At 42.0% G+C, this 14,005-nt stretch overlaps 1 protein-coding gene across 1 annotated transcript; it reads left to right on the top strand.

Moving 5' to 3' along the window:
- Positions 1-570: 570 nt before the first annotated feature.
- On the top strand, positions 571-975 carry TMEM100 (transmembrane protein 100). Its single transcript, XM_006889264.1, has one exon. The coding sequence runs from the start codon at positions 571-573 to the stop codon at positions 973-975; it is 405 nt and encodes a 134-aa protein (XP_006889326.1).
- Positions 976-14,005: the final 13,030 nt, after the last annotated feature.

Raw genomic sequence — 14,005 nt, forward strand, 5'->3', positions numbered from 1 at the left:
AAAAGAATGATTTTCACATGGGATCTGGGAAGGAGCATGGCTGGGTTTCCCCAGCGCGTGAGGTCATCAGGAGTCAGGAACACGAGGAGTCTGGGTCACCAGGAATCCATAGCAGCAAGTTTAGTAGTCTCCAGGTGGTGCAGATGGTTGAGGTATACTATTTACTGTTAATCTAAGTTAGTGTTCACCCAGTAGCAACTCAAAGGCTCACTCACTCCCCCTTTGCCCAGGCGAACCAACCCATCACTGACCCTCCCTGGGTTTGCCGAGGCTCTAAAGCTCAGAGTGCCTATTTTTCTCTTGTAGAGCCTCTGGTGGATTCCATCCGCGTACCTGTGGGTTGGCAGTATAACACCTTACCCACTAGGGCACCAGAGCACCAAAGGCTAGTGCTTAAAAATTCAGCTGTTAAAACCCATAGGGAGCATAGTCCACTCACAGGTAACTGATTTTGACCGACCTACAGTGTTGACTGTGATGTATTGACCTGATATCTGTCGTCTTCTCCTCAGCTTTCACCTTGGTGACGCACTCCAGATCTAGACGCACCTAAAAAAACTTGCTGTTAAAATGACTGAAGAGCCCCTCAAGGAGGTCCCAGGGACCCCGATGCCTCCCAAGCCAGTGACAATGGAGAAGAGCCCCAACAGTGAAGTGGTGGTCACCACGGTCCCCCTGGTCAGTGAGATTCAGCTGATGGCCGCCACAGGGGGCGCAGAGCTGTCCTGCTACCGCTGTATCATCCCCTTCGCTGTGGTGGTCCTCATTGCCGGCATCGTGGTCACCGCTGTGGCTTACAGCTTCAATTCCCATGGCTCCATCATCTCCATCTTCGGCCTGGTCCTCCTATCGTTTGGACTTTTTTTGTTAGCCTCCAGCGCCCTGTGCTGGAAGGTGAGACAAAGGAGCAAGAAAGCCAAGAGGCGGGAGAGCCAGACGGCTCTCATGACGAATCAGAGGAGCTTGTTTGCTTGAGACTGAGTGAGAGCAGATGGGACGCGTGGCCTGACCAACCTATGCTAACTGTGCCAGCCTGCTCGCCCAGGACACAGCGGATGAGGCCGTGGACTTGACATCAGAGTGGACTCGAAAAAATCGGGGTGGGTTGGGAGGCTGGGGGACTCAGAGGGTTCTCCCTTCTGTAGATTGACTTATCTTCTTTAATGACAAACTTAATCCTAAGGGCTATTTTTCTAAGACTGAAAAATTAGCTTTTTCTCAACAGTAAACATTGAGGGAGTAGGGGCTTGGGAGATGCAGAACATTAGGCAATGTTTGGTTAACCTTGGAAAGTAGCCAAAAAGGCCTTGGAACACAGAGACCTTCCTAAAAAATAGAAAAGAAAAATGATCTGTGCTCTTAAGAAGTTGTATCTCTAAAATGTTCTGCTGAAGGCCTGAATTCTCTTGATCTTTGCATACTTCTATGAAATTCTGTGATAATTTTTTTTCCTCAGTAAGGAGGTTCTCTGGCATCTGTTTTTGGTGTTTGTTTTTTTTTTAAATGTTTCATTTTCAGTAACTCTTCACTGGTGGTACTTTCCCTTGATGAATAGACTAATGTTTTATATATATATTTTAACATTGGATACTTTTAGCTTATTATAATGATATGTTAGAAGTTTAAAAAAAAGTAAAAGGTATAGATAGCTACTACATGACATGAGGGAGGTTAAGTTAATATTAAAATAATCCAATATAGCACTTTTGATGATTTTTATATAAAAGTTAAATGGACATTTCATTCAAAATAATAAATACTTATTGCTGCTGAAACTTCTTAAATATTTGCTTTGTTGTATAGTTTTGGCTTGGGTTTGATTTTTTTTGGTTTATTGGTTTTGTTTTTTGGGTGTTGTGGGGTATTTTGTTTTTTGGGTTTTTTTTTTGTTCTAAATTTCTCATCATCCTTTGGCATGCATCTGCTTCCTAGCTTAACTAGCAGTTTTTTAATTTTATTTTCTCTTTTTCTTTTTCTCTTTCCCCTCATGAACTCAGAAGAACAGTACAATTCTAAAGGATTTCTATACCATTACAATTGGAAAATTAAGGCCTAGCATCAGGAATTGAGAAAAGATTTTTAAATGTGTATTATATATTAATTGATTCAGTTATTTATTGCTTGAAACATCATCAACTCTATGTTATACATTGCTTAGATTCTCAGGCTACTTAACTCCATTTTCATGGAATGAAAATGGATCTGTTTGCATAGTTGTTCTATGAATGTTAAACTATAAGACAGTGGGGACTTTACCCTGTAACTCCAGCCAGCAGTGTCCCTGGTCCGTGTAATTTAAATTGCACTTAGAGTCTGTTGATAGTGAGAGGTGAAACCTGTCTTAAAATTTGAGGGGGAATGTCTACTAAAAGAAATTTATGGAAAGAAGCTTTACTCAGGAATAAAATGAAATATAACAGGTACCCTCCAGCTTTTTTGGTGAACAGAAATACCTTAATAGTTTTATTTTCCCTGTCTTTGAAGGTTAGATAGTAGTAGTGCTTCTTTCAACTAAGGGAGACAAATGTGTGGTATTGTATTTCCATCAGCGGGAGGGAATATGTGTGTTAATATGTCTATTTGCAGCTCAAAGCTAGTCACAACTCTGTTATATTAGGAAGAAATTTTTTAGCCAAAGGTTTGAGATTTTCTGTGATAGGATAAAATTTTCATTCTCATTCCACGCTTCCTGTTGTTGTCCAGTTACTTCCCAACCCCAGGTGTGTCAGTAAAATTGTGCTTCATTGGGTTTTCAGTGCCTAATTATTTTGGAAGTATATTGCCAGGCCTTTCTTCCCATACACCTTCGATGTACTGGAATCTCTAACCTTTTGGTGGGTCACTGAGTGTGTCAGCTATTTGCATCACCCAGAGATTTTTTTAAAGTTTTGTGTGTGTGTATACCGTCAAATCGGATCTGACTGGTACAGGAGGAGATTGTTCCTCCTTCTCCAGTAGAGCATCTGGTGAATTCAAACCACTCACCTCTGGGATTGCAGTGCAGCTTCTTGCCACTAGGCCACCAGGGCTCACCTCACCCAGAGATTTTCACTTCCAGGCTTGAAACTCCGTATTAATTAGCTGAACCAGAATACACACCATTCACTCTCTTTGGAATTCCTCTATTCAAATTTGTTTCCATCTTTTATAATTCCAAATCTCCACCAACATATCTAATATATCCAAATAATGTGTCTCATTAGAACCCAGTCACAAACGCAACATCTTATTGGAAGTCTCCACCCTTTTTATCAGAAAGTAACTGCTTCCTCAGAGTACCCCAAACTCTGATGTCACCTTTCACTGTCTACCAGGTTGGCACAAATGCTTTATCAGTCTTTTAAACTCCTTCAATGTGTGAGATATCTTACTTTGGTTTTAGTCCTACATGATGCTGAATATAATTTTTTATAAAAAGAAAAACCAGGGACTGGGTGCTTTACCCAATATTATAATCTCATTATTCCAAGCTTATAAACGCAAATTACTTTACAAATAATACAAAATAGATCCTTCTACTTTGCCCAGACTCTGCTATAACCACCAGGTCTAAAGGAGTATTTAGCAAGACTTCAAATTGGCTCATCCACATCGACTTCTTGTGGAGAATTTGTATTTCCACCTTGGCTACACTGAATTAGAGTACACATTTTTAACAAGATTCCTGAGTGCATATGACTCCTTTGTAAGATACTTAGAGACCCCTAGGAATCAATTCTTATGGAAGTATAAAAATCACCTGAGTATTCTGTTACAATGTAAATTCTTATTCAGTATACTTGGGATGGAAATGCATATTTTCATCTAGAGAACTGAACCAAAATGAATCATTTCAATGCCCTGGCATTTGATATATTTGTCTTTAGGTTTCTGGGTAGAGAAAATGTTTTACATGTGCTGGGGAAAATGGAGGGACTGCAAAGGAGAGGAAGACCCTCAACAAGGTGGATTGATACAATGACTGCAGCAATGGGCTTCAGGGTGTTGGAGACTGAGGATGGCACAGGATAGGACAGGGAGCAGATCTGTTGTTTACAGAGTCAGATTCGACTTGATGACACCTAACAACAATAACTACTTCTAAGTGGTATGAACCTCCCTGCAATCTCAAAGGCACATGGTTCGAATCACCATCAGCTCCATTGGAGAAGGTTGGGCAGTCTTCTCCCGTCCAGTTTACTGCCTCTGAAAACCTGCTGGAGGGTGAGCTGTAAGTCAGGTGACTCATGGCACACAATGCTAACCTAAGGATTAAAGGAAGAGGTGGCACCCTGTGTCTGCACAGATTACAGCTCAGATAACGCTGTGTAGCAGTTCTGCTGTGTAACACATGGGACCCTGTGAGTCAGAACGGGATGGAAGGAAATGAATTTTTCGTCTCTAGTCATAGACTTGAACCCTTCAAAAGGCTTAAAAAAGAAATTCATGAGTCACTTCAGGCCACCAGGGGGCCTCATGCTGCTACCTGAGCCTCAAAAGACAACCCATTGAATGGCGTAAATTGTAATAACTGAAATAGGATCATATTTGGCAGTGGCAGGATCTCCCCTGGTATGTGAAGTTGGATATCCTCCGTGTAGCTAAGCCCACTCACTTCCCTCAGCTGCTTTAAGGGGCTTCCTTGGGCTCCGGCCATGCAGGGATGGCTGGCCTGACAAGGCAGCCTCCAGTCACTAGACGACCCAGACACCTCATTCCTCCCTCCCCTGTGAGTCACCTCCTACAGGATAACCAACGTGGACACACAGCACAGATTAGCAGCTATCTCATATGTCTTTACTGGACAAGGGTAGCCTTGAGAAGGATTCTTTTCTATAGAGATAATTGTTCTTATGCACCATCACGGTAGAACCAACCCATAGCTGACCTTCCAGCAGGTTTTCAGAGGCAGAAAAATCACAGGGCAGGAGATTGCTCATTGTTTTCCTGTGGAGCAGTGGGTGGATTTGAACCTGTGTGTTGGCAGTGCAGCTCACTCCCTACAACCAAACCAAAACACCGAACCTACTGCTGTCCAGTTGATTTCTGACCCTCCATCAGCCTTCCAAGGCTGTATATCTTAACAGGAACAGACTGTCCGTCTTTCTCCCACAGAGTGGGTGGTGGCTCCCAACTGCTGGCCTTTTAGTAAGGCACTGTGCCACCAGGACTCATTACTATAGAGGTAAATGGGGGGGAAACCCAAACCCTCAATCTCATTTGACAGTTCCGACTCTTAGTGATCCTCCGCTGAGTTTCCAAGGCTGTAATAAAGAGAGGAGGAGCCCTATCTTTCTCCCATGAAACGGCTGCTGGATTCAAACCACTGAAGATGCAGTGTTCTGGGTAGGAGTGCAACACCCTGCCAACTAGGCTACCAGAGGACTCCATTTAGAGACAGGGAGGTGTTAAACGATTCTGATGTGTAGCAAAGTATGGAATTTGCTGAGTGGGGTCAGCTCAGAAGACTGATGTCTTCTCCCATTCATTTGCTGGCTTGTTCACTTGCTTGCCCAATATTTTTCTTAAAATAGACAATATACCTAATAGACATCACATACATGGACTCATTGCCATTGAGTCCCTTCTGACTTATATTCTCCATTGAGTTTCCTGGGCTGTTAACTGTAATGTGTATCTTCCCCACCCCATCCCAAGGAGCCACTGATGGATTTGAACTGCCAGAGACTCGCAGCCTTCGAGTTAGCAGTGCAACTGGGTATGGCCTGTGTCACCAGAGCTCCTCAAACAGAGCTAGGTGTTGGAAACTCAATAGGAAAAGCCATGTTTTGCAACAGAATCAAGATGGCTAAGGTAGTTTAGGGGCAAATCTTCTACAAAAAACACTAAAAACCTATTAGGTCATTTTCCCAGTCTTAGTATTAACTGGAATTGACATAACATGGAAACAAAAAGCTCACACTAATTTGGCACAGATACTGATAAGGTTCTTGAACATGAAGGCAGTGGAAGTATAATCTGCACTATATCAATTTCACCTTCCTTGTATATTTAAAAAAAAAAAAAAGAGCCAACCCAGTTATGTGAGTCCATTGTGACTCCCAGTGACCCCCTGTGTTGCCGAGTAGAAATGTGTTCCATAGAGTTTTCAGGATTAGAGCCTTTCAGGAGCAGATCTCAAGGTCTTTTGTCTAAGATACCTCTGGGTGGATTTGAACCACTGATCTTTTACTGAATAGTTGAATGCCTCATTGAATGGCCTAGGAACTCCTTTTTCTTTCAAAGTTAATCACAGAATTTTATAGGCCTGCCGTGTGAATTTCAGTCTTACTACATTAGTTGTGATACAACTTTTGTAAAAAAGCGAACCAGCAATAATTGGCCATGTCATCATCAGGCCATTGAGAAGGCAGTCACCTCCTGAAAGCAATCTCTACCCAGAATGTAGGAGCATAGTGAGAAGGAGAGAGAAGCCAAGCAGAAGAAGCTGTTCTTGTTCTTCTGGTCATTGTCAGATCCTGTCTAACTCAGAGTGATGGAAACAGCCCAATTCTGCACCATCCTCCCAATCTCTGTGTCCGTAAGCCTGTTGCTATAGTTACTGTGTCAGCCCATCTCATTGAGGGTCTTCTCCTGTGCTGATCCTCTACATTTCTACACTTTAGTTGTCCTTTTCCAAGAATTGGTTCTTCCTGATACCATATCCAAAGAATTTGAGGGGAAATTTCAGCATCCTTGCCTCAAAAGAACACTTCTTCCAAGATAAATTTGTGGGATAGTTTTTTATATAGTCCATGGGATATTTCATATTCTTCACCAACAGTATAATTCTGAGGTATCAATTCCTTGTTCTTTGTCCAGTTTTTATATGTATATAAAGTAGTTGAAAATATCATGGTACACTTTAGTTTTTAAAGTGACATCATAGCTCAGCACTGTAAAGAGGTCTTTGACAGTACTTTTACTCAATGCAGCATATCTTTTGATTAGTTGACTGCTACTACTATGGGGCATGTTTTTAGAAGGACCCAGTCCTCAGAGGAAAGCATCATGTTTATAAAAGTGGAGGGGAAGACTCTCAGTGAGATGAGTTGAAAGAGTGATTGTAACAAGGGGCTCTAGCGTGACTGACATAATGAGGACAGCACAGAAATAGGGCAGAGTTCAGAGATGATGTTCATGGGCTCGCAGTGGTTCATACTTGACTTGACAGCACTTAACAACAGCTACCATAGGTGTTGATTGCAAAACCAAATAAAATTAATTCCTTGATCCTATCAATCTTTTCTCCATCTATCATGATGTTGCCTATTGGTCCAGAGGCGAGCATTTTTGAGGAAGCTGAGATAGGCTTTTCTGTTGTTTTTATATGGAATGAATTGTCCAACGTTGAGTCACATTGGCTCTGACACTGATTGTTCACAAGGTTTCAAGCCTTCTCACTGGGAAGTGTAGGCCGCATCCAAAGAAAATAGAATTGCACTTTTGCTCCATCTCAACCTCCTATCGAGAAAAACAAACAGATGATTTTCCATTTCAAGATCAAATACAGAAGAGATTGCTTCTTGTTTTGCTCAGCTGGAGTAGTTAATGAGGGTTCAGAGATTGGCAATCTGCCAGTCATAAATCAGCTGTGAGCGTATTGTCACATGAACAACCTCCCCCCAACCAAAAAAAAAAAAAAAAAGGAGGGGAAAGGAAAGAGCCAGAAAAAATTGTTGGGGGAAGTTTGGAGAAGGTGTGATGACGGTCAGTGGTATTTCAAGTGCCCGGCGTCTGTTCCCTTTCAAAATACAGTGGCTTGTCTGGAGAGAGAAGGGTCATTTGCCGGCAGGATTTGTGTTGCTACACTCCTCAGCCGCTGGGCTCTATAATAAAAGTGCTTGCATCAGAGGAAGGCTGCAGCACATTTTAGCACTTTCACAGTTCTAACTTAATCATGGCAGGAAGCTTTCCGGCTTCGGGGAGCACAAGTTGCGTCACTAGAAACATCTGACTCCAGGATCCAGTGTCAATCACTTTGCTTAAGGTCATTAAAAAATACTAGGGTGTCCCCTTACAACATAAAGGCTCTGCCTGAGCGACAATTACGAGGAAGCACATAGCATGATAAATAATTGAACAGGTGGATTAAAGAAATTTCTTTCCTGTGAAAAATGAGAAAGGCAGTTGGGAGTTGTTCATCAAAGTTGTTTGGCGCCCCCACACACTGTTCTTTTTTCTTTACTCCACCTTTCTTGGTTATTCAAGGCGTCTCGTTGGTCCCGTGGAATCAGACAAGCTTTACAGAAAGGCAGCACCTCCTGAGAACAGCTTTCAAGAGACACCTGCCAATGACTGATGTGGCAAGGATTTGTCAGGATATTTTGGACTTGGTTTGTGCTGGGCAAGCTGGGCTGTGGCTTGAAGGGTAAGCCTATCAGCTGGTTTGATTTAAGAAATGATCTGTTGGACTTGCTGATGCCAAAACACCTGCAGAGTACAATCTGAGTGTCGTTTTTTTTCCTCCCCCACAGCATCTCATATTTGGACTCCCAGTTGATTTTCTTCCTAGATTGATGATGGAGTTCAAGTCTCCAGAAGAAGACCAGAGTGTACCTGATTCGCTGTGCCATTCATAGCAGTGTCCGTTCAACGCCATGTGGCATTACTTATTGATTCCCTGGGAAGTACTGCATTTCAGAAGGAAAAATGAGGAAAGATGGGGAGAAGAAAGAAAAAGAATAAACTCAGGGCGTTTTGTAAACAGGCTATCATCCTGGTTTCTAATTGCAGCCCAGCAGTGGTATTTGAAGTCCCCAGAGAAAATAAAACCCTCAAGCATGGAAGTCGAGCTACCATGGCACATTTCTAAATGGTTACGAAAGGAGTCTGGGTATGCAAGCTGGCAACGACCAAGATTCCTAGGCCACACTGGATAATGCTCACAATGCACCAGGCAGACAGACCCCTTGTTTAGCCCAAGGAAAGACAAGAATGCGAGCTGGGGTGATAAAGAAAGCAAAGCGAGCAGGTGACTCAGGAAAATGATTCCTAGAGCCTAAAACGGAAAATGTAGCCACACTAGAATGGCTGGGAGGCACAGTTTGAGCACAAAGTAGAATCCAAAAGTAAATTTTTATATTGGAAAATTTAAAGCATGTACAAAATAAAAAAAAAGAATAGTCTAATGGGCCCTCGTGCACCCATTACCCAACTCCAACAACCCAATATCAACTCATGACTAGTCTTGGTTTTGCAAATGTTCCACAGAATGCCCAAGGAACAAACAAACCTGTTCTGGAATAAGGGCAACCAGGGTATTCATTAGAGGCAAGGATGGTGAAACTTCATCCCCCACACTCTGAGTTGTCAGGAGAAGTCAATCCTTCAGGAAAAGACATCATGCTGGGAAAGATGGAATGTCAGGAATGAAAAGAAAGACTATCAACGGGATGCATGCAGTGACACAGTGATTTTAACAGAGGGTTCAAGCATGTCAGAGATGGTGAGGGTTGTGTGGAATAGGGGAAGGTTCAGATTTGTTGTCCAGTGTTGGGATGAGTAGGAGTCAACACAACGACGCCTAACAACAGTATCTCACAGTGCACACCTTCCACTAGATTATTCTGCAAAAAATCCCAGGCCTCATACAACAGATGACTTAAAAGACAGAAATATATGTGAAGTTTATGGCTTGTAGAATCTCCCTTGAATAAAAGAGAAAAACTCTAAATGGGATGGATTGGCATAGTGTCTACAACAATGGGCACCAGCATGACCGTGATTGTGAGGCTGGTACAAGGCTGGGCAGTATTTATTTCTATTATATTTGGGGTTGTATGAGTGATGCTGACTCCAAGACACGGCACCTAATAATGTTAGAGAGCTTAGATGCTCCAAAGGGTCAGCTGAGGGAATTCAATTTAGATGAATAAGCAGAACTTACATTAATTTTTCTTTAATTTTATAGTAATTAAAAATTGGTTTCCTAACACTTTTGTAAAAATGTCCTGGATAGTGCTGACTACGGACTAAGACTAGACAGTAGGTTATATACAGATCAACAACAGATTTAGTCTTGGAGGAGGTGGAGCCTGAAGAAACAAGGGTGGAGTGGAGAGCATGTAACTGAGAAGGGTGCTGACCCCAGGAAAGGGTGCAAAATAAGAGCATGAAGATCAGAGAGCTTCTGACGGTTACTACTCGGGATGCAGCCAAGGCTACTCTTTGATCTTCAGACTTGAGGCCATATTATTAATCTCCCCAGAGGGCTGCCCTTTCCCTCCCCACATGCCCAATCCAATCTGAAATCACAAAAGGGCAGCGAGGTTGGGGAGGAGCATCTGAGTATGCTAGTTTACCCAAGCATTTTGTAGGATTGTAGTTGTGTCTTAGGGCCTACTTTCTCATGTAAAGAAAAAAGAGCTTGTTTGTAATGTATTTTCAATGTGTTTCGTGTATGCAAATATAGACTTCATCAAGACAGAAATTATGCTGCTCAAGGAGCTATTTTATCTAATTGTGTAAAGATTAATCACAGGGTTAATCTTTTGCCTGATCTAATTTCCCCAGTGCATTTCATTATATTTTGATAAATGGAAATTAAATTGTATATGTTTCTGGCTTGCACATAATCAAGTAAACAGGTGTTTTAAACTTCTATTGTAGAGAAAACACTGTTGTAAATGCTGGGGGAAATGAAAACTTGGGCTCATTTTCCCAATAATCATTGGATACAAAGAGTTTTCAGTGTAACAGAAGTTTTAAAAGTTATAATGTCACAATTGTAAAGAAAACCAAGAAAAGTTTGCAGATATGATTGAAATTAGAAGTTTATTAATTAGAAGAAAATGAAGATACAAATGAAGGAAAATATAGATGGGGTTAAAAACCCTTTTTGGAATATATGGTATTTGATATAGACCTTGAAGATAAGGACAGGAATTCAAAAGGTGATTTAAAGCACCTTTTTTTTAGGAAGTTCCAGGTGACGTTCCTTGGTCTCAAAATGAAAACAAGGAAGTCACACTTAGGGCATCTTTGGGAGGGTTTTTATAGTAGAATCTTCAGGGAGGGAAGGGCAGGACATTCCATTGTGGTTAATGGTTCAGCCAGGTAGGCAAGGCTGTTCACTCCTTTTGTTGACATGTTGTTTTCTTTGAATTCTTTGTTCTCCCCCTCAGCCTTGGTCTTGGCCTAAAATATCAGCCTCTTTAGTGGAGAAAAAAGGCAATGTATCTTTATTCTAGCTACTTCCTGCTGAACAGGGGCGAAGATCTGGGACTCAGAAGCTGGACTGAGTTGGCCCGGGATCAGTAGCCAGGGGAGAATATGGATGTAATAGCAGCTGGTTCACCATTAAGTTGGTAATTTCTTTTATCAATTCAACATCTTGACACTGTGCAAGCCAGTAGGTTCAAGAGAGAGAGTGAGAGGCACCACACTCTCCCCCAAAGAGGGCGAGGGCTCCTCAACTCCTCTCCCAGGTCTTTGGCACCAGATGTCAGGTCTTCATACTGGATGTAAGGCTGTGGACTCCAGGAAGGGACCAGAGAACAAGAAAGAAAGCTTAAAGCATCTTTATTAAGGGAGCTCCCAGACAAGGTTCCTTGGTCTCAAAATAGAGAAAAAGGAAGTCACTCTAAAGGCGATTTTAAGGTTGATTAGAAGGCTAAAGAGAGAAAATATACATTATGCATACATGCGCACATAAAAATGGGGCATATGTGTCCATGGAAATGTACATAGTTCATATTAGAGGGAACATAAATTATTGCTTGGAAGAAAGAGCAAAAAAATTCAAAGGTGCATTGATTGTATGAGCACAGGGAAATACCTCTGAGGCAGTGAAATGCCTGCACTCTGGTGCCAGCTCACCTGGATCCAAATTCTAGAGCAGACCCTGAGCTCAGAGACCTTGAACACACCACTGAGACTATAAACCACAAGGCCTTTGTCTATAAAATCAGCATGTGAGCCTGTCTCCTAGGACTGTGGTCAGGCACACTTAAAATAATGCACATAAAGCTTTAGCTTTGGTGCATCATACGAGGACGTCAAACTGACTAGTGTGCAGAGAAGTCAAGGCTGTTGAAATGAGCTGGGGATAAGGATGGAATGAAGCCACCTCCCTTACCTACTACCTTCATGTGACCTGATCCCACACAAGTGTGAAGTCCATTACCTCCCAGGGTAAGATGAGAGTCCTCTGAATGCCTGCTTTTCTGTTGCTGAGAGGCTGACAAAGCTGCACCTGGGTAGAAAAACCCTCCAGCCATCCTCAGTGCTCACCTGAGTGGAAGGGCCATGTGCAGGTTAGAAGCCAGAGATAGACCTGTGTTCTGAGGATTCATGGCTGGAACATTTCCATTTTCATTTTGTTTTTCTTATGACTCACTCAGCTCTGTTTTCACTGCCCACCGTGACCCTAAGGCCAAGGGAGTTTTCCAGTTGAATGAAAAGGTTTTCAATGTGGAAAGAAAAAAGAGATTGGGGAACACTGGCTTTGTTAGGGTTAGTGTCACCCAGTGCAATAATTCATAGTGTCACCCAGTTCCCCCGGACCCCCTCCCATACCAGCCCATACAGAATCTTAGAAATGGTATGTGATAAGTAATAAGAGATATAAACTGATTGTTTAAATCTCTTAGATTATGTGAATACTAAAATGAAAACTGTTTTGTAAAATCCTTTCATGTTGGATCACAACCTTATTCATTACAGCATTATTGGTAACTGAGTAGAAAACTTATTTTCATCCTTCTTTGCCTTTAATAAGAACTTCACTGGCATAGTCTATAGGAAACTGATTGTGGATCCAAGTACAATGAAATAGCCAGCAACTCCAACATTTTCTCCATCTATCGTGATGCCCAGTGGTGAGGACTTCTGTGTGATTTACGTTGAGATGTAACCCAAGTTGAAGGCTGCATGCAGTTTTATCTTCTACTGTAAGTGACTCGGAATTTCTTCACTTTCTGCAAACAAAATCCTATCATCTGCATGAAGCAGGTTATTGATAAGTCTTCTTCCAATCCTAATGTCACATTCTTCTTCACCCAGTCCAGTTTCTTGAATAATTTTCTTTTGAATAAATAGGCATAGAGAACATAACCCCAAGGCACACTTCTCCTGATTTTAAGCCAGGCTTCCTTGCTCTGGTCAGACAACTGCTTCTTTTCACAGGAGCACAATAAAGAGTTCTAGGATTCCCATTCTTCTCAATGCACCCATGTTTTTTTATGATCTATTCAGTCAAATGCTTATGAGTAGTTAATAAACACAAGTAAATATCTTTCTGGTAGTCTCCGCTTTCAGTCAAGATTAATTAACTACTGAGATATTTTTGGGAAAATTAATATATTTCTGCTGAGACACTATACAAAAAGTTCAGCCACTCATCTTAGGACCACCCCCTGTGAGTGTCAGTCAATGAGGTCCACATGCTCTCATCACTCTAGTGATACCATAGGCTGGGCAGAGCCTGCTGTGAGGCTGACCTGACAGAGCATGAATGGAACACCTCTCGGGCCTCCCCTGTCCAAGGTTACGAGATCCTGTCCCCTGGAAGGGGTGGAGTAGGAGCTGATGCCAATGAACAGGTCACAACAGGGTGTCTCTCCCTTCCTGTAACGTCTGGCAATGTCTCACGTCACCATTGTGATTGGGAAGAAAGCATGCTTGCAAAGCATGGTTATCTAATCAGGGAATTTGCCAAGGTTCATATGACAAACCTCAAGGTACTCTTAAAAATCTAATAGCAAAAGAGGCCCAAGTCAGGAAATAAGGAGGGTAACTACACCCTGAATAATAATGATGCGCAGCACTACTGTTTATAAAAGGCACGAAGTTCGAATCCCCCAGCCACTCCATGGGAGAAAGATGCACCATCCCATGCCGTGAAACTTACAGCCTCTGAAAACCAGCCGAAGGAGCAGCTATGAGTCAGTTCTAACACAATGGCTCATAACAATAAAAAAATAATTTATTTAATTAAAAAATGTTTAAAAATTAATAAAAATATTTATTAATAAGCAATTGTGGTGGAAAGAATCTGTGCTGCAATCCCGAAGGCCCTTAGTTC

Source organism: Elephantulus edwardii, unplaced genomic scaffold (genome assembly GCF_000299155.1).
Source record: "Elephantulus edwardii isolate Elephantulus edwardi_28Jun2011 unplaced genomic scaffold, EleEdw1.0 scaffold00077, whole genome shotgun sequence".
NCBI lineage: Eukaryota > Metazoa > Chordata > Mammalia > Macroscelidea > Macroscelididae > Elephantulus > Elephantulus edwardii.